At 42.4% G+C, this 22,040-nt stretch overlaps 1 protein-coding gene and 1 long non-coding RNA gene across 4 annotated transcripts in view; one reads left to right on the forward strand and one right to left on the reverse strand.

Annotated features, from left to right (window-relative positions):
* PIK3R3 (phosphoinositide-3-kinase regulatory subunit 3) overlaps positions 1-22,040 on the reverse strand; it is a 77,803-nt gene that overhangs the window by 8,598 nt on the left and 47,165 nt on the right. For 2 of the 3 annotated variants that reach the window (XM_064428755.1, XM_064428756.1), the window contains 8 exons: positions 8,384-8,495; positions 5,977-6,075; positions 4,354-4,534; positions 3,390-3,515; positions 2,456-2,598; positions 1,201-1,377; positions 663-737; positions 180-350 (listed from right to left, as the gene is read on the reverse strand). In XM_064428755.1, the coding sequence (XP_064284825.1) occupies positions 180-350; positions 663-737; positions 1,201-1,377; positions 2,456-2,598; positions 3,390-3,515; positions 4,354-4,534; positions 5,977-6,075; positions 8,384-8,495 (1,084 nt within the window). Of the gene's footprint in view, positions 1-179; positions 351-662; positions 738-1,200; positions 1,378-2,455; positions 2,599-3,389; positions 3,516-4,353; positions 4,535-5,976; positions 6,076-8,383; positions 8,496-11,452; positions 11,476-22,040 lie in introns of those variants that run through there. The other variant, XM_064428757.1, reaches the window with a different exon arrangement.
* LOC135305262 (uncharacterized) lies at positions 12,421-14,306 on the forward strand. Its single transcript, XR_010366490.1, has 3 exons — positions 12,421-12,498; positions 13,596-13,737; positions 13,954-14,306. It is a non-coding gene; the product is annotated as an uncharacterized LOC135305262 (long non-coding RNA).

The following is a 22,040-nucleotide window of genomic DNA, read 5'->3' on the forward strand; positions in this document are numbered from 1 at the left end:
ATTGCACATTCAAAGCACATTTTTGTTACAAAGCTTTTACCATGCCGGTCTTCCTGCAAACATGCAACACATTCCAATGGGTAGGCCTAAGCTAGGCCTGCCTTTTGTTCTCCAAAATAAAGAGCTTTGGTAGAGATTTATGAATTGAGTAGTTAGAACAAAAAGGAAAACACACTTACACCACAGAACAAGCATAACATCCTTTCTTGCTACTCTCGCGAATTAAAAATGCTCCGTCAGGTTTCCCACAGAGCAAGTCTTCCGCTTGGACACGGTTGAGATCCCCAACAAACCAAGTCTTCTCATCATGATGTGGCAGGTTTTCATCTTCTTCGTTCACAAAGTATGTGCTGAGAGGATACATTTGTTAACGAGTGATCAGTAAAGAGTTAATAAGCAGAGTTATTTCCATAGAAATCATACAAAGAAATACCAGAATTGCCCAAACTGGGAGGTCGGGCTCCTAACGAACATATATTAAAGGCTTCCACTTATATCTCAGTTTTAATCCTACATGTTTCAGCAGAATTGCTGCCTCACATGACATCACATGACACCAGTCCTTTATTGAGAAACTGGTGGCTTTTGTTACCAACCCCACAAGAGAAAACACTTACTAATGGAACACTTCTCAATAAAATCATATGTATAGTGACACTTACTCATCAATATTTTCATTTTTGATCCCCAGCCAGTCATTTATTCGCTTCTGTCTCACCCCCTTGTGATTGAGCCATCTGCCAGAAGAAGAGAACATTACTACATCAGAGCACATGTATGGGTTTTCTTAGCGAACAAGCTGAAGCTCACACACAGGAGAAACAGTCTGTGTCCAGCCCAGGGACATTAGGAACTGCACAACGGTGGTGAAATCAAGTGTGGGTATAAGCAACATAGCAGAAAAAAAGTACTACCATCTGTTGTATTAGCAACCACAGGTTTTGTTTATAACTAATTTTTCTGTAATTCTTTATTTACAAGAGTTGCAAATTGTGCACCTAGTCATGGCTGGCTCTTTAAATAATGAAATTGTGGAGAGACCAACCAGCTCTCAGACATCCCCTGCCAGACTGTAGCACCTTAACATCAACAGAACTTTGGTTATGAAAAGAAAATTAAACTCTCATTATCCTGATGGAAACAGCCATTAATCAGATTCATCAGAGACACTATTCTGAGGTATGGGTCAGGCTTACTTACACAAGATACTGATCTCTGATTTTGCGGAGCTGAATTAGGTCAGGCTTGATGCTGTTCATTTTCTTATCAGTCTCCCTGTTGTCCAGAGCTTGTTTCTTCAAGTCTTGTTCCAGGCGCATTTTACTGTCATGGATCTCACCCAGGCGTGATTTTAATTTTTCGTAGTTCATCATTATCCTTCAAATGAGTATGAGAAAAGAGGTCAAACCAGCACTGAAGGACTGAACCTATTGGTAACACTTACAGAAGAGTATCACAGAACCACCACAACAGCAACTCCTCCCTTTGACCACCTCATCCTTACATGAAAATTACTGTATGAGTGACAGGAGAGACCTCTTGCCAGAGGGCCTGCAACCTTCATTTTACCTTAATATATTTCCTTATGGCAGAGATGAAGGAAAAAATTCTCTGTAGGAAGGTAAGCTAGAACAGATTCCTCCCTCACTGTCAGATTCAGTTTTTGTTGTATCAATTATGCAAGCCCAACACAGGCATCAGCAATAGCAAGATTTCAAATGCAAACTTCAATTACTATCAAGAGCTACAAGGAAGTAATGCTGCCTGTCTCTTCATTCAAGATGAGTTTGCAGGTTTTGCGTGACTCAGGAAAATTGCATCTTTTGCTTCTTAATTGTCTTTACTCAGAATGAAGCACCCCAAGTGCAAAATAAGATTGTTACAGGTAACTGTTTCTGGTCCAAAAACCTCCTTAATATGGTTCATAAAGCATTATGTCAAGTGAGGCATTGTACCTGGCCTTTCTTCAAAGGCCTAGATCCAGCTTTTTCTGCTAATACCCTCTTGGAAGGGCAGTTTCAAACAAAGCACTCACTGAATTTGTTAGATGACAGCCACTAAACAGTGACCTTCTCTGAAAGTGACTAAAACTGACTACGGACAATGAGATTTACCAGACTGATGTACATTTCACAGTTTGCAAATACAGAGTTCTCTGAATTATATTCTGAGCAAATCCAAATAGAAATGGGATAAGCAAATTAAATCATTATTTCCTGTTCTTTCCTGGTCCTCATCACAGTATCTTGGTTTACTGAAGTTAAGAGATGATAATCCAGAGATTTCCCAGCTCTGCAATTCCTTGAGAGAAGAGAGGTTTACTGAAGGCTGAAATACCTTGAGGGAAGGTCTCAGAAAACAATGAGCTTACAAAGTGGTTTATATGATGCTGTAATGGCAGGGTCAGAGTGGACAGCACTGTTTCCAGGTAAGCAAACATAACCTGAGAGCTCACCGCTCAATTTCTTTGTCGTTGCCCTCCCTGCGGAATCGCTCGATGTATTCTTTGCTGTATCGCTCTTGTGAGTGGCACTGCTCCTCAAATATCTTAATTGTTTCATTAAATGCTTCGATTGCAGTTCTCTTCATCTGAATTTCCTGTGTGAGGAAAGAGGCCTTCATCATTTGTTCATAATACAGATGACAATGCAAGACTCAATTACTCGATTACTGATTACTCAAATACTGAAGACTCGGTTCCCTAAACTGACTGAGAAGATGACATTTCTTCCCCCCACTAAGTTAAAATAGGATTAATCTGCTTTAAAATCAGTCAAATGTCTGAGTAGGGTCAGGAAAGAACTGGGCAGACTTTACTCCCTGTAAGTCTACCCTCCTCCCCTACACGATGCTCTCTATTAGGCTGCAAACCCCTCAAACATTTTAGTCATATTTTCCATCTTAGTTTGCAGGAAGACTGCCAGCAAACCTCCTCCCCATATATGAACTATCTTATTTTACAAGAAGCAGTCCAAATACTGTATTCACACTTCCTTAATGTATAATATCTGGTAACTGACTTGCACATGATTTCACAAAAAACCTGGACAAACCCTCTACAACTCTCACTGCAGCATGTGGCAGCTGGAAATACTCAGCAGCCAAGGAAAAAGCCTGCAGTGCAAAGCTTGTAAGTGTTGGCCTTCTCCACAGCTTTTACTTTAAACTAAAAAGTTCAGCTCCTCTTTGCTCCACACCATACCTCTAGGACTATCAACAACAGCAATATTCACTGTTTCCATCAAATACGAAACTTCCTTGCTGTATTCCACAATTTACTAAGATTTTTTTCCCTTATATTGCCTTTATTAGCCTTAACAGGATAAAAAAAACCTTTGCTTTTTAAACAACAATAAACACATTCTACAAAAAGCCAAAGCAGTACCAACCTGGGATGTTCTGGTATATTCTTCATACAATTTGTCATACTCTTTGCTCTTTTCCTGATACTGAGCATGGTATTCTTGAAGCTTTTTACCTACTGCATCTATATTATCTTCTTTCACCAACTGATCCTGTACATACAAAGAACTATTAAGTCTTCAAGCAAAGCAGCTTTTCCTTAAGAGTATTCATTTGTCCACTTATGCATATTTGCATTTTACAGATATTAGCATCATGTTTTATAATCCAGTTTCTAGAGAGCACTGTGTCTAAAACTGCCTTCCTTTGTGCAACATGTTCCACAGTTTACAGACACAAGGAACTAGAACTATGGGACACCAAGAGCCATGCCAAAATCCTAAACTTCCAAAAACACACCACACCTTACTTTCAAGATTGCTATCCCCAGTTCAAGAAAGAAGGAAGCAAATTGCTTAGAATCTTCAGTTAAAGATCAGAGCTTTGGGGTTTTTTTTTCCCCTTTTCTAAAAAGCTCTACAGTTCTTTTTCCTTAATGCAAAAATGTGTTTTGAGCTACTGAATAAAAGTTTAAAAAATGTTCTTGAAAAATTTAGATGGCTATGCACAGAGTGAGCAGCTGCACACCTCATATGGTACCACTGGCCACAACAGCTCTCAGTGGGTTCACAATGGTCCAAGGAGAAATGAAAAAGTTTCTCAAAGGTTCAACTCTGCTGCCTGTCAGGGTTTAAATTCTCTGTTGGGCTTAGATGGAGACTGGAAACCTGATAAAGTAGCAGCTTAGATGGTTAGACAATTTGGAAGATGCAAGTGAGGCCAAATATGAAAATTTTGGGAAAAAAAAAAATTCCTGTTTTCAAAAAAAACAACCAACCAAAACAAAACACACACAAAAAAACCTCACCACCAACAAAAAAAAAATTATTCACATCTGCAATTTTTTTCTTGTCTGCACAAGAAGCCATTGGGGTCTGATGAAGCTCTTACCTGCTGGTACCTGGACACGGGATACATCAACTTCACATCGAGCTTGGGGTTGTACTGAGCAAGGGACTCATTGCGGTAGTGGTTAATGAGTTCCACAACGGAATTAAATGTCAGTGGGTCAGAAAAGCCGTATTTTCCATCCCGATGGTAGATCTTTATCAGCTTGTTGTTGCCACCCTTCCTGTAAAGTACAGTCATTCAGAGGTTTTACAGTGTCCCTCCCATCCCGCAGCAGCACTAAGGCTGATGACACCAGTGAAATTCCTGGGCGAGTGGCTCCCACACTGCACACCTTCACAGTGATTCTTTACACAGCAGTAAGTATTAAGTAGTTTAAGAGTCAATACACACAGAATTATCATCAGATTATTTGAACAGGAACAAAGCCCAAAGTAAATCTCTTCCAATGTGTTCATTCTGGAGCCAGCTTATGGTACTTAAGTCCCAGTTTTGCCAGAAGTTTTGCAAGGGAAAAGGAGAATGCTGAAGGCTGAATAAAGGAGCTGTAAGAAAACCCAAACCCATAACTTCCTGCAATTCAGGGTCACTAACAGTATACAACAGAATACAGATTTAGACAACTATTAATGAATATTTTTGAGTTATGGGTGCTAACACAGGATACATGAATTTACAAAATCCTTAGAGGATAACAAGATGGCTGGAAATGTAGTCATCCAGATTTATACATTCTAGTGGTTTCCCCAAATACAGTGCTTATTTTTTGCTTTTTTTTGCCAACAACAGACTGTTTAGACACTGTCCTGTCCTTCCCCTGCAGTTACAATTTTGCCTCCTAAAGACAAAAATTCAGTAGAATTCAGTAAAATAACCAAATCATGCCAAACCTTAGCACACAGCCTGTGAACTTGGAGGCAGAAATTAAACCATAATTTTAACTACACCCTTGGGATCAAACCTACCACTAAGGCAATGGAATTTCAAGGCAGGATCAAGTACCTGCTGTATCACAGTAACTCCCAAGGGTGTGCAACAAAGGCTGTGGCTTACTGTGCCTCACCTGCCTGTCCCTAACAATCAACCTTGGGAGCCTGTCAGAGGCAAGTGGCTGGGCAGGCTGGGCAAGGCACCAGAGGCAGTCACATGAGGTTTCTGCCTAACTGCAGAAGACAGGGCTGGGGCAGCTCTGGGAATCCTGCCATGTGCAGACATGAAGCAAAGAACATGGTTCCATATCAATATTCCCTACACTTTGGATCAGAAAGCACAAGATACTCTTTTTACCAAGACATTGTGTTCAGTTCTCCAGAGCTGCACGCTGATTAGGTGTTCAACACTCTCCCATTAATCAAAGGCCTGGTTTACAAACACCTTTTACCTTAGCAGTTCTGAAACCATGAAGCACTCCTGAGCAGCTTCTCCCTGAGTCCCAGCTCATCTACACAGAGATCCTCAGGGTAGTGCTTAGTGAGGGACAGGACTCAATGCACAGAGCAGAACTGACTGTCACACCTGGCTCTTTATCTGCTTGTTCTGTGATGTGCAGAACTGGGAACACCTCTCAGCTTGAGCCACACGAGCTTTACACAGCCAGGGCTGTCACTGGAATGGCAACAGCTCCTCAGGGTTTTGCTGAGGGGACCACAAGTGCTCAGTGCTCACCGCAGTGTCAGAGTGTAGTCTCCCTGCATCTTGGTCGACGCGTCGCGCACCAGGAATGTTCCATCTGGCATGTCTCGTAATTTGTCATTGACTTCTTCCCTGGAGAATGGAAAGAGAGGGAAAATTAGAAGTGCTAAGGACATGACCACCTTTGCCACAGGTGAAACATCGGACCCAGCAACACCAATGTCTGCAGAGTTCAATCTTCTGTCATGCTCAGGCTCTCCAGTTTTTTAGGCCACCCAAAGCAAGTCTCAACTCGCGCAGCTGTACTAAAGAAAAGTAGCTGCAGTCAACTGCCACTTAGGAAGGAGTCTCTGTTTAAACAACAGTAGCAGCTGTGACTCAGTTCACAACCTTTCTCTTTAATCTGCTCAGGTTTTAAAGTCCACACTGGAACAGGTGCCCTTTGAGAAGCCAGTCCTGACCTCTTAAGACACGGTCTCTAGAATCACAGCTCAAAGGTGCCTAGAGTTTAGCACAGTTTTAGTCTCAAGAGGCTCATTATTGGCTTAACTCTGATCTTATTTACAGCCCTTTTAAACCACTACAACCTTGCTAGCTTCAGTGCAACTTTTCCTTATTTACAACTGAGGCAGAAGGATACTCAGTCCAGAGCTTTAAGCTAAACCAAGAAATCTTTTAGTGAAAGTGAACACCTGTAGGCATTAAGAAAATTATTTCAACTGAAGAGATATGCAACTTGCTTATGAGCATTTCACCCAGATTATGTATCTCACTTTATGACAGCTCCCTCAAAGGTTTTGGAAGCCCTAAGCACTTTTTAATATAATCATTTGGAAACTGAAGTTTCTCAGGTAGCCTCAACATTTTTTAGGTGCTGTAGGAAGCCTAGCTGAATCTTACAAAGAAAAATCAACAGCAGTTGTTTTTTTGTTCAAATACTAAGGAACAAAAGTATTCAAAAGAATAACAAAAGAATGGCCTTAGCTTTGATTTAGCTACTTGAAAACTATTTTGTTAGTAAAACTGACTCCTACTGAGTATCACATGCTCATATCCATTTATTCCTCTCGGACCATTTTACAGATTGGACCCAGTTAACTCTTTTTTGAGTGGACAGATAATGACCTACAGGTTTGTGCCTGCAAGTTGCACCCTGGAGCTCATGACAGAATTTTCAGCACTAGTTCTTGACTGAAGAACATTGCTCCTGCCCTGCTAGCCTGATGCAGCCTGTACCTGCTGGCTGCCAAACCAGGGTCATAAACAATTCCATCTTTACATAAGCGTGTATCAAGTTTAAATCTAATAAAGCCACTCCAATGTGATTTGCAGTGCATTAGCTCCTGCCATCATGGGCACTGGTAATTGAGGGACAAATCCACAGTCAATAAACTGATACCAATATTGAGCAGTTTTAAACAAACTGTGCCTAGTGAGTTTTGTGATCAGGTTTTGCCACTCTGCTTCAGCTTAAAATTAACAGAAAAATATCTCTGCCAAGGCCCTTCAAAAGCAAGATCTATGAGGGTTTGCTTTATAAAAAGATAAGGGTGGTACAATAAAGATATGAAAACTTTTATTTCCCTTCTCAGAACGTCAGCGAGCTCATGTGGCAAACACACTCTTCATGCCTCTATCTGCTAAAGTGCTTCAAAGTATTATGTGCACAAGTTTGAGCAATTCCTGATCACACTCCCAGCACATTCCCTGTCCTCTTACAGCTCCAAATTCCAGACTCTTCAGAAGTGCCTTAAGAGGGTAAGAGATGACTGAACATTTCAGTTCTTTTATGCAATTAAGTATATAAAAAAAGGTTTTTCATTTTCTGAACCTAGCCCAAGCAATGTATTTTCTCAAGTGCATAAAAAAGGGTTTTCTTAAGAGGCAAAACTTAATTTGTTTGCTATGTGTCTCTATCATCTGCTCAGTACAGCTGGATGATGGTTAGCATTTGCAAGAGCTATTTTTCATATCACTATGTAATAGAGATTAATATAGCTGAAACTTTAAACAAACGTTAAAGAAATAAAAAATAAGAATGCAACTCCTTTTATCCTGAAATAGTAATTTTATACTGAAATTTTCCTGAAGTGCAGGCATTCCAGGATTGCATGCTTACAACACTTCATTAAATATCAGATTCAGAGGAATTTATCTTCTTTTTGAAGACTGTATATGTGGGCAAATTTAGAAACTCAAAAATTACTGTCACCAAGACTGGCAATATCTGCACCAGAAGAGCAACAACTTAAATATCCTGAATCCAGCTGAATGCTTTCACTTAGGTGCTTTGTCAAGCATGGTCCTAAAGCATCCCTTCCAGTAAAATGCTGCCTGAAATAGGCATGCTCTTTTTGTCTTCAATTCTAGCAGGCTTATCCTACTTTTAACAATATATATTAATACATTTTAATTAATATGTTCTAGCAATACTGCTTACCTTGAGATGTCCCCCCAGTACCACTCTGCTTCCTGCAGAGAGAAACTGGAATTGTCCTTTATTCCATTTGTATTGACTGGAGTCATTGGTTTGGGGGGCTTTGGAGGAAGAGCTGAAAAAGAACAACAGATTAACAGAAGGTAAACAGGAGAAAATAATCACTAAACTGTTAATGAAACACTACAGAAAAAAACCCAAAAAACCAAGAGAAAGTGTGCATCTTGAACTCAGCTTTCAAGCTCGCTAAAACCAAATGGAACTTGTAATCTTAAAGGAAGTCTGAAGTCAACTGTTCCACTGTGATCTGAGATTTTTTAGTATCAAACGCTTGAGGGAGGGGAAAAGCAAGGAGTATGAGGAAATGTGAGTTTTTGTTAAAAGAAGACTGGTGCAGGCACAACTACAAGGGCAGGTGCCGCCTAAAGCTCCAAACAAATGACAAAGGTGTATTGTGTTTGAAAGCCACAGCCTGGAGAGCACTGGGCACCACTATGGAAAAACTCCAGTTGCTCAGGCATCAGCAGCCCTGAGACCAGCCCACAAGAGCAAAGAGGTGAACTCTTCAGAAGGAAAAACACTGCTAGAGAGCAGCGGTGGCTGGGCAGGGCTGTATCTGTCACACACCCAAGGTTCATGTTTTACATTGGGTTTGTCATTTAGGCTTCTCTTTGGAACAAAGAATGTGACTCTTTGAGTACTACAGGACATGAGGTGACAAGGGAAGGGGACAGGGGATGATAGAATGCCTGCACTGCTTTGCTGAAGTGCAAGCTGAAGTGTTTACCACAGAAAGGGGGATGCTCAGATGCCCAACAGACAGGCAGAACTGCACACCTGCAGAGCTGGTGCAGCCAGCTCAGAATTCCCCTATCCTGAATTCATGGCAAGCAGGGTTTACTTCCATTCTCAAAATAGCTTACACAATGTAAGGGCATGCAAGATACCAAAGCTGTTTCTGTTTGGCCAGTTTTTACTCAAACAACTTTATCATGAGCCTGACTGTAAACCCTGAATCAGTTAATTCAGCAGCCACAGGCACATTCATGTACTGGGAGAGACTGGTCTGTGAGCAGAAATGTATTATACATTTTCTTTGGGAAAGGTGTCCTGAACATTCTCCCCTGTTTTGCAAAGACCAGATTCTTCATCAGGAATATTGCCAGCAAAAAAGAGCATTTTTCAGACATTTCATGAGAGTGCTTTACAGAGGGACAGGTCACATTCGCATTCAGAGTAAGAAAGCAGCTACACACATTGATTTGCTAGCACGTTTCTCAGTCAGACCCTGAACATCTGCTCCCAGCCCTGTGCCCTCACCATCAGATTACACAAGCACCAGCAAGCAGGCCTGACAGAGTGACAACAGCCATCTTTCAGATGCACAATCCCCAGGTACACACAGAAACACAAACAAAGGCAGCAGAAAGAAGATTTTGATCTCCAGCTTCAGCACGGAATGGCTTAGCACTGAGAGGTGTGCTACTTGGCACCATCCAGCTGCTCACCTCTGAGCCACACCTCCCACATTAAAGAAGAGAAAACAGGCTTCCAACTGCAGTTCCAAATACCATTTCATGCTGAATCTCCAACACAGTAACTTCACTGTTCTCTGACAAACCAGTAGATGCTTTAATTGAGCCAATCTAAACTAAATCTGAACCTTGACCCAGACGTTTGCACCCTGGGGTTGCTGACCAAACACCTGATTCAGATAGCAGCATTCATTCTGTGGGCCTGAGCATTAAACCCTAGCATACAGGTTCTTTTTATGGGGTGAGCTGGGAACTTTCAGGTGTGCACACATCTAGTGAGGCAACAACAGGTCTTGTTGTAAAAGGAAGGTGAAAACCTTCAGATTCAGTGAAGTAGCTTCCCGGTTAGGAAGCTTCAGTTATTCCTAGCTTAACTACTACAGTTGTTTGTGTAGTGCACAAGTATTTGCACAAAGCACCGTTGAGAGTAAGACATGGCTCCAACAGCCCCATCCAGGGTCAGAGGAACACATATCCAGGCTAAGCTGTGGAATCAATTGCATTCACTGTGCTGTTCCATCTCTCCCATTCAAAGTTCCTGAATTAAGAAATGTCATCAGGTCCTCCCTGCTCCCAACATCACATCTGGGACAGGACAGCTACAGCAGCTCTGAGTCTCATCAGTGTCACAGTAAATCTGAGTTCAGAAAACCTGTAGATTTACTTCAGAATCTTTTGTAGGCTCTGAGTCATCAAAAAGCACATTAGGTTTTACATTAAAAAACACACAAGAGTGCAGAGAGTTCTTAGAAAGCTGCACCAGCACCTGCAATTATTTCAAAGGGACCTTCAAATTAAGGCCTGGACATATCAACAACTTCAATATATTTTACAGTGTAAAAAGCCTGTTTTACACTGGTAGTGGGGCTTTCCAGAAGGGGCTTTCAAGTGCTCTCTAGAATACTTGAATACTTCTCTAGCCCTCCTTGTAAGATTAGGTCTTGCTCCTTTATACACTGGGGGATTATTTGGCAGCTTTGTTAGGGTTCACTCCAAAGCACTGGGTGCAGAAAAGCAAAGACCAGAAAGGTAAGGAATGGCAGTTGGGACTCAGAGCACTAGACATTACACCAAGTGTCCCTACTACAGGTGGGAGTTTCTCCTTTCCCTTAATAGGCAGATATCAGTTCTCACTATCGGGACGTTGCCTACAGAACTTCATTCTTCATGAGAAAACTGGAAGGAAATTCTTTCAGGGAAAAGAATAAGGCTTGGACCAGTTCCTGTAAAACCTGACTCATGGAAGCCAGTCCTTTACACAATAGACTTTTGAAAAACGCTTTTTAATAGCTTGCACATTTTAAAAATACAAAACTATTTGCAAGGGTGGATCCTGTTTCCAGAGAGCTATGTATCTAATTCTTTACTTTCAATGCTTTGAGCTCTTTGAGTCATAATAGATTTCCCCCTGTACGGGATACAGAACCAGGCCCTTGCTCTTGCTTTACCCATAGGCCAACATGCCCATCCATTTCAGTGTTTCTTGGCTACCCTCTCAGCCTATAGACTTTAGTCTGTACAAATGGAGAACACCCACAATAATTTAAAAGCCTCACAGCCCAACCCCGTGATGACAAAGGGGAATATTTTGTAGTGGCATGGCAAGTCTACTGCAACAGAGCAGCATCCACCACACTGCTGCTCTCATAATGCTGGCCCAAGAGGTTGCTAGGAGAGGCATCCTAAAGAAGTTTTTGCTTAGTACCTAGATGGTACTAACAACCCTGCTCGGAGAAATCCTGTGTTGTTTCTACAGAAAGCCTCAAAGAGTCCACAGATTTTGATTTTAAATTCAAAAGAATTCAGTTTTTTATACCTTACTCAATGAATATTAGAGATCTAAAATCCTCAAGTAAGATAAGACTGGCTTGAAGTCAACAGAAATGCTTTCAAGAGCAGCCGTGTTTCTTTCCATGTCACTGAGTTCAATTCTGATCTAGCCACAGGCACAATTTTACTTTATCTGAAAACCAGCTCTGATTAAAGTGAGTGATCCTGATGGTTTCTTCCCTACTTTTTCCTGGGAGAGAAACACTGATCACAAGTCATTAACAGCACAACAGATCTATCTGTTCTAATAAAGAACTTTCTCTTTGCACCAGATACAAAGCATTCTTCCCCTAGCATGTCTCTAGGACAGCTTTAGAGTACAGATCTTTCCAAACTCCAAAAGGTGACAGCTCAGTTGTACCCTTCACTCCCACATGAGAACATTCCAAAGATCAGGTTCAGCCCTCAGTGACTGCCTGGCAATGAGAGCAGACTGGCTCTCCCTCATGCATTCACGGGCATATCTGGTTTTAATTTCTTTAGCAACTCTTGTTCCCTCTTTCTAGCTTTCCGAGGCAGACTAGCTTGAGCTAAACCCCAATCCTAACTTAGTGTCACATAGAAGGGGGAAATAAAAATGAGCTGGTGATGGAGCAGAGGGATGGCAGCCAATGCGTGCCAGGCGTGGGATCGGATGTTGCTGACGTCAGGTCCTGGAGGCTGCTGTGCCATTTCCAGCAGGTACCTTCAGTGAGCTGCTCCCACACTGCAGGGCCCTGGAGGGACAAGCCCATGGACTGGCCTCTGCCAAAGGTAGTTTTGGGATGCTTTCTTGACTGTGCAGAATTGTTTTTTGTAAAGGGAACTCGTGACTTTAACTGAGCTGACTCTGAAATTCAAAGCTCCTCCAACACCCAGGCAGGCAGGGAAGCTGGCAAGTGTCTGAAGTCCAACGCCGCTGTATTTCTTTTAAAGTCTCTCGTAAAAAATTGTGGGCTATATTGGTCCTGAATTTAACTGCAGTGGAGTAGGTCATGACTTCAATGAGATACACACATTCCCCAGTCAGGTTTTGAATAAAAAATTTTACAAGTTTACATGATCTAAGAGCCACCGAGCCCTGTGTGTGAGGGTTTTCAATGGCACTGATTCAGGAGGAAAACAGGAAGAATGCCTCGGTTATCCAAGTGCTATATCCCGTGCAGTATCCAGTCAAACAGGCTATTTCTTCTCTGGCTGCAGTATTTGTGCACAAAATCAACCTGCCAGTTAATTAAACTCTAATTTTCACTTTTAAGGCAGATGCCACTTAGTCTAAGAATGGCTCCACAACTCATTTTTTGCAGTATTTTCCAAGAGCTTCAAGCCAGATACTTAAAAGCATAGCAGGTTCAAATGCAGCATTACATCTACCTTACTGTTACAAATAATCTGATACTGTTACAAGTACTCTGATAAAGTCAATTTTGAGTCCCTCAGCACTTCCGTGGGCTTGTTTACTAGCCTTCTTTCTGATGCTCTCAATCTACTCTCTCTCTACATTGTGACAAGCAGAAAACAGATCAGAGGATTTCCAAGACAGTTACTCAGCTTCAAAAAGGCTGATGTACAGTAGATACCCTGCAAAGTGTAATATAAAGCTCTACAAAGTGTCATTGCTATGGAAACATGCAAGTAATCTGTGGTTAGGCCAGCTAACATTTTAATGACATAGTCCTCAAGGAGAGAAGACTTTTCCCTTTGGAGATATAGATGAAGACTTGGAATGAAAATGTAGGCTAGCTTTGTTGAAGAGAAAAATTCACCCCAATCTTTAACTGTTCTCTGCTGTCTTACTCAATTTCTCAAACACTCTTCTCAATTTCTCTAACACATTTCAGGCAAAGCCTCAAAATCTTTCCCTCCCTCAGGAGTCCCGTACTTGTCCCTGCTGCATGAGAACCCCTCAAAGACATCTGTGAAAAAAGCACAGGCTTGTGCAGAGGTTTTCCAGCTGACAAAGAGGAGGGTCGTGCCCACCTGCTGACAGCAGCTCATTCCCCAGCACGGCAGGTAAATGATCTTGGCAGCTCCGTGTCTCAGCTCTGCTGCCAGACCCCTTCTGCAGAGCCTTGAGCACCGACGCCTTCGGAGCTGCCCTTCCTCAAAGGGCAGCTAATGTGCACAGAGCACTGCTCTGGGAATGGGGAAGGAAGCTCCTTGATGGAATTATTGCTGGCCACAGAACCTCAGGCATGCTCACATTTTCACCCTCCTCCCCCAAAACAGGCCAGATGCCAAGGAGTAAGACATATTCAAAGAATTGAAGTCTTTCAATATCTCATTACAGAAAACAGCAGACAAGTTGGCAGAAGGCCAGGCAGGCTTCCAATGAAAACACTCCCATTATAGCTTTGCTTATGTTTCTATGAACTTTCATAAAAAACAACACCTTTAAGAAATATTTCAGTTTCTATTAATTGGCTTTTTTGATAAAGATCTGTTTTGTTTGAAAACTCCCCAGCTATCCAGCCCTCTCCCACACCTCCCAATCACCGCTTCACCTCCTGCAACCTGACAGGCTTCTGCTGCACTCTGCTCCTCATGAGCATCCACAGCTACTGCTCAGGTTAAAATATTATCTGCTCTGGGGCACCTGCAGAACAGGGGACAACAACAGTGTGTGAAGCAGCTGGATCAAATTCAGCATTTCTTTGGGTATTTCAAAAGCATCTCTCACTACTTTGCAAGCCCTGTTACTTCATGGGCTCAGACATAAGAAATGGAAGATGTTCACAGTCAGATAAATGACATGGGGATCTTTGACTTCTGTACCAAAACACAGCTCCTCCCCTTCATTCCAGCCTTTGCATGAAGGTGCAGAGCCAAAAAAACTCAGCTTCCCAATTATTTTCACTGCCCAAAGAAAAACTGTTTTCCTTCCAGCCCAGAGCCCAGTGTGACTGCTGCAAAGCTACAGCAATGTCAGAGGTTCCATGATCAACAGGGTTGAGGTGACTGTCCCAAAATTAACATGAGGAGGATAAAAAGGATAAGTCCTCTTTCACCTACCAGGCATAATTAGGACATTCTTAATGAACTGGAGAGGTTTTAGAACTTTTGCCATGTTTCATCACTCAAAGATTATCACTACCCAGAGTCATATGCCTGGCTCACACAAGGAAGGAATAATTTTATCATGTAAACAGCAGGCCCAGGCTTTTGCCAGCTGTGGATGAAAGTCCATGACAGACATTTTATTGCCATGAAAATTTCACATATTCAACAAGAATATTGTACTTTACAGTATCAAATGTCGGCTCTAGAAGACTATACAGCAAAAGTAAATGTAAACTGCAAGGAGGAAGGAGTTTCCCTTTTTGCTTTCTAAGTAAAGCAGCTCCTCATCTGCCTTCACAGAAGAAACACCACAGCATGTTTTCTACTCCTCCACAGGCAGACTCTTCAGAACACTATTAAAAGTACTCTTTGCTCAATATGCAGGAATAGATTTTTTGACAAGAGCAAGGAAAACACAAAATTCAGAATAAGCAAAGAACTACAATGATTGAGAATGAAGAACTGGCTTTTCATTGTAGAAGAGAGGGAATGAAGTCAGGACCAAGCAGTGACAGCTATGTCTAGGAGACATACCAAAGCCAAAAGAAAAATATCTTTAAAATAATAACTAATTTTAAATAATAAATAATTTAAATGGAAACAGCTCAGGGCTGTTTCCCCCAGGTATTTCAAAGACTAATCATCCATCCAGATGTCAGGTACAAACCTCACAAGGGATCCAGTTCACAGAAATAACTGGTGCTACTGAGAAGTTTGCTGCACAAGAGGCTATTTAAAAATAATAATACAGCTGCAAATGCATATGATTCTTGCTGCTCTAAGCAGCATTTTATTTCAGCTTACCACTAGCTCCAGTCTTTCAGAGCAGTATGTAAAATTGTTCCTCATACAGTATGTGCCCTTGTGCTATGTCAAACCATTTTCTAGTTACCAAAGCACAAATATTTCAACACCACCTAAATTGCAAAGAGTGAGCCATCTAAATCAAGATCAAAAGGTGCATTTCTAAATCAAGACTCCAGAAGAAATTTGAAGGTAAAAAAGTATTCAGAGGGAATGTGTTGTACACTTTGTCATGAGTCATCTTCTTTAAGAACCTTGATCTTGAAGGAAGCTCCACTGAGGCAGAAGTCCCCGTCCATGGGATCCCACGCAGTGCCTGCAGCACAAGGGGAGGTTCAGAGCAGACATGGAAGAGTCAAGCCTCAACTGCTCATGCTCAGATTTAATCTCCTTACTCAATACATGGTGCTCTTCAAAGTATTTTAATGAAATCCATTTCAGAGCAGCAGCTTGACTTCTCTCACTGCCCCAAAACTTATCAGTGAGACTGCACCCTTCAAAACTGAAAGGATCTTAAACACTCTTCTCATTGATTCAAGCTGCCTGGTATCCTTCAAGGGGCACTCTTGGAGACAGGAGATGAATCAGGGCAACGAAGCCAAAACCACCAAAGACTTCTAATTGGACACTTGGGAGCAGTTCCTTGAGGACCAACGATGCAGATTCTGACAATGTCCCCAGGACAACTACACAGGGCAGAGCAGCAGTACTGGAACACAGTACAGAAATACAGCCTGGGAAATTCAATTGCAATGTACAAATTCACATTGTAACAGACAACAGGACTTACAGCCTCAAGTTCAATATTGTCAATGAACTTCTCATCCATTTTATCTCTAAGACACTTTCCTAGGACAGGTGTTGAGTGCAAGCCCTACTGCTCGCACTCAAAAAGCCCCACAGGTCAACAGTGAGACAAGTTCACCCCACTACAGCAAATTTTCTGGAACTCCATTGCAGCAGCTGTGCTTTCAGGGGTCTTGTTTGGGTTTTTAAAGGGGAGGCATGCAAGGAAGGAAAGAATTCCTCCAAAAGAAAACATGATTCTGTGCAGCATCAGATTTTAGGGACTCTGGAAACAAAAATAGGATGAGGCTACAGAAGGTAAAAACCTAAAAAAATGGCTCCAGTATTCTTCTTTCAAGGGTTAGAGGAAGAAACTAACAGAGAGTAAGCAGTAGTTAATAAAAGGAAAGGATCATGTTTGTAAGGAGAAAACTGGCCTGAAGTACAAGAGTCACAAAGTGACACTGAACCAAAAGTCAAGTTATTCTGTAGCAAAGGAACAAACAATATTAAGGAGTAGATTGGTATTTTTACAATTCTTCCAAACCCACCAACTTCTGTGTAGAGAAATGTGATGGTTTTGAAGCCATTTCTAGGTAACTATTTGTCATCTTCGGGAATATCTGCTTTTAGAAGTAACATTCCTATGAACTACCACTAAAATCACAAAAACTGGTGGAGTCTGGGTGAATGCTGGAAGCAGTCACAGGCTGAAGCAGCTGAAGTATTTCATCTCCTTTGTCAAAGTGCTCTGGGTGGAAGGCATCCATCTTGAGTGTGCTGCTGCACTCAAAGTCAGTGAAGATCCTGGATCCTGTTCAGGCACAGGAAAGCTTCAGAGCTCATTGTGCTGCAGCATCAGGATTCACCAGGCAGCTGGTTGGTGTTCAGCAGGGCAGCTGGAGTCCTTTTTGGAAAGGGCTACAAGAGGCATCACCTGCACTTTGCCTTTTTTTTGCACTGTATGAATCCCTGTAAAGACCTCTGTATATAGGCAGTTTTCTTCAGAACTAGAAAAACTTAAGATACTGGAATATATTCGCTGGAACACGGCAGAATCTTTGTTGAGTGGAGGACACAGCAAACATGAAGGACAGTGAAAATATCTTCTGAAGAAGTTACATCCCCTCACACTGTTTGGGGACACAGCACCAGCTCATTGCTGTAGTTTACATTATGTGGAGAAGCAAATTCTTGCTTACTTAGCTATTGTGCAGACTTTAACCTGTCAGAAGAAATGAGATAAAAAGCAGAAGAAAAAAAGACAATCTGACTCATTTCCATAGGGGCACTTAGTACATGAGCAGAGATTGTTCCTTAAGCATTACTCAGCAACCTACTTTACAAAAATGAGTTTTCCAAAAAATCCAGCTGGAACACACCTATTGCTTTAATGGGACTGAAGTTTTACAGCAAACTGTTTCAACACAGTTAACAGTCTTTCTGACAATAATAAAGCCTAAGCTTTAAAACACACAGGGCATGCTGATAAAAGTATTCTTTATTCTTCTCTAGCTCTCTGCCCAAAAAGTGACTCACTAAACAACCAACATGAGGTGATGTAAGGCACCCAACTGCGTTCAGTCCTGGGTGCAGATGTGTATGACCAGCTATGCCTCTGTTTTCCCAAGCTGTAGAGCAAAGATAAGCACAAACAGCTTCAGTCTGGAATAAGATAACCATGCAGGCAATGGCAAAGACAGAAGACAGCTCTGCTGCTTGGGAAAGCAACAGCCCCACAGAAGACTCCAGGAAGAGTCTTCTCCCTTTAAACAAGTGAGACAGAAGGAACACCGTGATTAACTCCTGTCAGTACAGGAATCACGCAATACACACATCTGCTTGGAACAACAATTGCAGAAATAACATTTGCTGCAAAAACACACGTTGAAGAGCTTAGTTTCTTCTCAGAATGTTCCCTCGTGTTTTAGTTTGCATAAACCTATAGCTTTAAGAACACAGAGCTGAAAAACTCCTTTTAGCAAGTTCTGCCTCCCCAGCTATTTCTACATAAACTGAAAACCTAGTAATAAACACAAATGTCAGCCTTTTAAGTCAGGCTCTCTCATCTCAAGCAAAACAGCATTTCACCTTCTATTAATGATGCTATTTTTTGTGGTCATGTATTTAATTGAAAGCTGATGAGTGATATTCTTTAACAGTTAGAGCCATCAAAAAGAAAATGCAATGCAAGGAACTCAAAAGCAAGCCTAAAAATGCAATCAGAAATAAAAGAATAGTTACAGAAGTCATTAAATAAAAAGGCCAGTAGAGAACTCTAGATGAAACAAGAACAGAATAGAAGCATTTCACACCACTCATAGAAGCTGAGACTCCAATCCAAACAATTTTACCAGATATGCAGAATACAGTGACTGAGTCTTATTTACTCCCTGCTCTACCCCAAATCAGCCTGCACAAACTTCCCTTCTGTAACAGGGAAACTCTTAATCCCAAACACCTACTTTTTTTGAAATACATTTGCAAAAAAAAAAGACAGTTGAAGCTACAGTGCTGTTGTTTTGAATACTTTTTTTTAAGATGTGCAAGAACAGAACTTTTCTTTGATAAGCTTCTGGAGTCAGATAAGCTGAAGGACAACACTGACAATGCTATTCAAATTTGCATCTGTTCTCCCACTGGAAAACTAGTCAGGCATAGACAGGAAGTGTTCACCTACATCTGGCTACTGTGTACCACAAACCCAATTTGAGAAGCCACATTCAGTTTCCACTGTAACACTGATAATGATACAGCACACCTGGTATCCCAGTAAACACTACCCTTGAGCTCAGAACCCTGTGTTTTCCAAATTACAATTACAGTATCGCTCCCCTAAAATAAGGGTTGTCAAATTATATATGAGAATAGAAACTATAATGAATAAATACAGTCTTTCCCATAAATACTTGGAATATTTATCTTACTCATACACTGGCAGTGCTGCCTAAACTAAATAGCCCACAAATTATTGCTTCCCCTGCTTAAATATTGGAAGATTTTGTAGCAACAGCATTGTTACAGCATATGAGGCAAGGCAAAGTACTGTTCTTGAAAAAGACAGCTGAATGTTACAAATGTAGTTAGTCATATTTCAGGGTTCAAACAGGTAGCTTCCATATAGCTTTAGGTCAAAGAGTATTGTACTGTCTGCTCATAGACAGAGCCCATTCTGCATTAGGAAGCCTGCCTTAAACTTGTGGTTTTCTTCATAACCCACACAAAGGAAACTAACCTCTAATTTGTAGTTGAGCCAAATATCTTTGCTGACATCTGTATCAGAAATCCCAGCAGACCACTCTTACTGATTTTCATCCAACTGTGACAAAATGTATTCAGTGATTACACATTTTATCACCAACACAACTGATAATGCATCCCAGATCTACAGAGGAAAAGACATTACTTAGCCCTTCTAAGTAGAAGTGAGGCAATGTATAGGTAGCTGTGCTTTAGATACTCTGGTAACTTTTGCATTCAATTTGAAATCCTCTGTTCTAAAACTTCTGGCAGTAACAACTTTTTGCAGACCTGAACCATGTTGTCAAATAAGCTAAATTCAACCCAGAACCCATTCCCTTGTCTTTTCACATCGCAAGACCCACCGCAACAACAAACATACGAGTGAACCCCTGACAGTTTCCTAATGCCAGACCAGCACATGATGCTGCTACAGCCACAGTACTCTAACTTTATCAGCAGAAAGTTGAGAAGCTGTTATGTTAGCTATATGCAAGCAATGGCCCCATTTGTGTCTTTAGATACTGAAAGTTTCTGGTTGTAATATTATGTGCCATAAAGAGATCCTCCCTTACGCCAGTGATGCGTGTATAGATGCAAAATAAAATGTAAGCAGGAGGAAAAAGCATGAGGTAACAGGAGTCACCCTTCTGGCTGGCACACTGTGGCTCCTGTGTTAGTTGTACTGCTCTAAATTATGCTTTGTGAGGCTGGCAGAGCTGCACCCCTAGGTCCACCACTCTGTTTGGGAAAACTGTCCCACTCCTATGTTTAGGATGGATTAAAGCCTAGCAGAAACCTTGCAGTTCCTTGTTACCTGACTGCCTCTGCTCAAGTTGAGAAAAACTCAAGTGAGAGAAAAGCGTTATTACTTTTATTTCTGAACTTTAGAGGAAATCTTGTAGCAGAGAGGCTCCAGGACCGCTCTGAACATCCATTTACACCTACAGCCCCAACAGCAAACACAAGCACACTGATAAGCTGGTGCAGGTGCACTGAGGCCTGACAGAAGCTCCGGCCGCCTGCCATCACCAGATTTTATTTCTGCATTATTATTGGGCAAGGCTAAGGTGGGTATTAAGACGGCCTGCCAAGATAAATTAAAGGTCTACCGGCCCTTAACGAGAAACAGTATCCCCACCCTCGGCTCGGAGGTTATGGGTGACACCGCACATTATGTTCACCTTGCTTTTGTCTTCTGCCTCAAGTTTAGACGCAGTAAAATGTAATCAGGGGCAGCCATGCGTGAGCCCAGACACTGGGCTCCCGGGATCCGCGGCACAAAACCCAACCGGGGGTGTCTCGGCTCAAGTTGTGGGAACAAAGGAGCGCTCCGGCTGCCGAGGCAGCGGGGCCGCACACGGGTGCTCTGGGGGTGCACACTGCTGATCTCGGGGGGCTGCCGAGGCAGCGGGGCCGCACACGGGTGCTCTGGGGGTGCACACTGCTGATCTCGGGGGGCTGCCGAGACAGCGGGGCTGCACACGAGTGCTCTGGGGGTGTACGCCGCTGCTGTGAGGGCTGCACACCGCGGCTATGAGGGGGCTGCCGAGGCAGCGGAGCTGCACACAGGTGCTCTGAGGGCTGCACACCGCGGCTCTGAGGGGGCTGCCGAGGCAGCGGGGCTGCTCGCCGCTGCTCTCGGGGTGCACACAGGTGCTCTGAGGGCTGCACACCGCGGCTCTGAGGGCCGCACGCCGCCGCTCCCGGGGCACCCCTCAGCCTCCCAGGAGCTCCGGCCACCGCGCCGGGAACGCTGCACCGAAAACCTTCACAAATTTTTGTTGGAAGCGGGCCAAATGGAGCTGTGGTTGTTACCGGGAGCAAAAGGCAGTGACTTTATCCCAAGGCACGCTGAGTGTTTAAGCCTTCCAAATGAATTCCTCCACACTCCCCTCAGGGATGACCTATCATGCCAGGCCAGAAAATGCCTGCCCACCCTGGCTCTGGACAGGGAGAAAGCAGAACCCACTCTGCCACACTCTCCCTCCCTCCCTGCAATTTAAAAGTTACAGTTTCACGAAATCAGGACATACACATGGGGATTATCCCATGCATCATTTCCAGCTCTGCCTCGTCTAGTTTAAAAATATGAAAGATAAAGTTACTGAACACTTCAGGGATCAGCCAGTAACACGAAGTCCTTTTGCTAACTGGTGTTTGGACTGTGCAGATCCTTGATCCCTGACAAGAGGGCTCCAGTGATGGAAGCATTGGCATTATGAATGATAGAAGAGCTGCTTCTTAATGTAAACTTTGAAAGGCTTGGTAAGAATTTTGCATGGACAAATTCTTGCAGAAACACTGGAAAGTTGTTTCCTAAGCAGTTCATTTTGTCCAGCCCCTTTTAGCAGCCTCCTTGTACTAAGCCATTCAAGGGGCTTTATTTATTTTTTTTTCATAAAAGCTCCACACTAATTGCTTTA

Source organism: Passer domesticus, chromosome 7 (assembly GCF_036417665.1).
Source record: "Passer domesticus isolate bPasDom1 chromosome 7, bPasDom1.hap1, whole genome shotgun sequence".
In the NCBI taxonomy this organism is placed as follows: domain Eukaryota; kingdom Metazoa; phylum Chordata; class Aves; order Passeriformes; family Passeridae; genus Passer; species Passer domesticus.